The sequence below is a fragment of the Limulus polyphemus genome, unplaced genomic scaffold (assembly GCF_000517525.1).
Source record: "Limulus polyphemus unplaced genomic scaffold, Limulus_polyphemus-2.1.2 Scaffold1696, whole genome shotgun sequence".
In the NCBI taxonomy this organism is placed as follows: domain Eukaryota; kingdom Metazoa; phylum Arthropoda; class Merostomata; order Xiphosura; family Limulidae; genus Limulus; species Limulus polyphemus.
In genome coordinates, this window is record NW_013667306.1 from 147656 (window position 1) to 150108 (window position 2453).

General features: G+C 35.0%; 1 protein-coding gene across 3 annotated transcripts in view; it reads right to left on the reverse strand.

The window, feature by feature from the left end:
• Window positions 1–2453, reverse strand: part of LOC106464590 (metastasis-associated protein MTA3-like) — a 48600-nt gene that overhangs the window by 2805 nt on the left and 43342 nt on the right. For all 3 annotated transcript variants that reach the window (XM_013924744.2, XM_022392329.1, XM_022392328.1), the window contains 3 exons: window positions 2226–2417; window positions 1655–1771; window positions 156–354 (listed from right to left, as the gene is read on the reverse strand). In XM_013924744.2, coding sequence (XP_013780198.1) covers window positions 156–354; window positions 1655–1771; window positions 2226–2417 — 508 coding nt within the window. The remainder of the gene's footprint in view (window positions 1–155; window positions 355–1654; window positions 1772–2225; window positions 2418–2453) is intronic.

Below are 2453 nucleotides of genomic sequence, written 5' to 3' on the forward strand. Positions count from 1 at the left end.
AAAGTTATGATGAAAAAAAGAAGGAAAAATGTCAGGATGGAACAGCTGTGTATTCCAATAACCAGTAAAATACATGAACTGTGATGAATAACAAACGTGGGTGAAAGGAGCTGTCTGGGTGTAAGTTGGTTAAGGAATGCTATAGCTAAACTTGCCTTGTAGCAGGTGTGGCTATAAAGTACACATCATCTGGAGCATCAACTAAGCTTATCGTCTGTTTCCGACCCCCAAACCTGATGGTAGTCATCTTTGCTCGTCCATTTAATCGAGTGATAATTGTTCCTTGTGGCAAGTCTGCCATTTTGTATAGGTCTGGTGAGGATCCAACTACTGCCCGATGTTTGGCTGCAGGCCCTAAAGACAAAGGAAAAAATTAATAAATTTACCATTTGTCCTGATCAACACATATACTGCAAATATTATACATTAGTCTTATTAAATATTTTTTTGGCCAGGGTTTGCACACAGTCATGATGATAAAATTCAAAGACTTCTTAATGACTTTTCAAGGCTTCTATTTCTGTTTTTTTAAGGACTCCTAACAACAAAAATTCATGATAATTTCGACAACTTCCTGATTTTGTCCTACTGTCCAAAGAAACAATTGAGCTGGTTTTTCTAAAGAAACTAAATGTACAGCCTTCACATTTATACAATGCCTTTCACTTTGCATATGTGATTTTATCACACTTTCATCCATCTTGCACAGATCTGTTACTTTTCTAAAAATGGCACAATATACCATAGAGCAATATCCTTTCTGTTCTCTGGCCCAATTTTTGAATTCACATTGATCTAACCACTTTCAATTGACTATGTACTTCCCCATGACGAAAGATAACATAGTATTCAGTTCATGAAAATAATAGACCAAACATCACATATTTTCAGCAAAGAATATACACACACATACAATATTTATTGCCATTTTCCGTTCTCACAGTGTTTGGCTTTACACTCAAAACTTGCTCTATCACACTGATGCCGTAAAATCATGATAGGAAAATGGTTTTCTAGCAGAGAAAAGATTTAAAAAAAAAATCATGCTTCTCGAAAACCAAGCAAAAGTGCTGCTATGGCTAAGACAACAACTAAAGTATAAAAAACTTGGCATATGATAGACATCATGAAACTTCTGAATGGCTCATTATATAAAACCAAAGGATAAGTTATGATAGACATTTTATGGAATCCTTGCATTTAATGATTTTTTTAAAGAAAATCACAAAATTTAAGGAGGTTTCAAGCTCTGTGCAAACCTTGTTGGTGAAGTCACATAGAGTAGGATTCTCTATAGGTTATGATGACAAGGGTTGTGAAAATAAAGCTCAGAGTATTTGTGTTTTCTTATAGGAAAAGCTCATTGTCCACTGAAGGGAGCAGAACCCCTGATGTGAGCATTGTAAATCCGAAGACTTACCACCGTCCCACCAGGGGACAGCTTAGAGTAAACCCAAGTTTGCCACATAATAATGCTATGGTTTTTGGTTTCTGGATGAAAATAAATTAATCTAAGTTTTAATGGCAGCTAATTTCAATACTGAGAGAGAGAGAGAGAGAAAAAAAAGTTTGAGGATTAATTACTTATGAATACTAACAAGTACAGAAAAAGTAAATAAAAAAATCGTCCAAAAAATATGGCACTCTGCTTTACCATCTACTCCATTTTGTTGTTCATATCCACGTTTCCTTAGAATTGTAGGTAACACACTGTTGATACCCACTGATCGGCTTTCTTCCTTATGAGGCCAAGGTATTAAGAGTTGACCATCTGAAAAGCATAAATACAGTAACATTTAACAGCTTACTTCTAAACTTGTATAACAAACACAGAATATTTATAACTATTATAAACATTCTGATTTAAACTATAAATGAAAAAAGTTATATGTTTCCTTGAAACAAGAGGGAATCCTCAATAGCTCCAGCACTTGAAATTCTTTTAGGCAGGATTAGAGTAAATTAATCTAAGAGACCTTGAGTCCAAAACTGTAATTAGATCTCAAATCGGTCAACAGATGACAGTGCTAAGAGCTTAAAGTTTGTACATGAAAAACTCAGGGCCATTCTATGAGCCGCTATGTCACGGCTAATAATGAAAGCCCAGTACCAATTTTTTAAAATCCGTAATTACTGATGAGAATAAAATTTACAAATGCACATCAGTTAATCAAAGAACATAAAATTAAAAAAACTGCCTAATCTAAATAACAAACAAACTGTACCTTTTCCACGGGGAGGTGGAGGGAATGCTAAACGTTCAGGTTGAGGAAGTTTATTTTTAGGCATGGCTATCAGCCACTCGGGTATTGGTATATTGGGAGCCCCCAAACGATGAGATATATCAAGAATAGATCCCCGGTTCCGAGATTTAGCAATTGGTATTTTTGGCAATCCCTCAAGCAACTTAGTTTGACCTAGGAGAAGAAAGATCTGAAATCAATTTTTTTTTT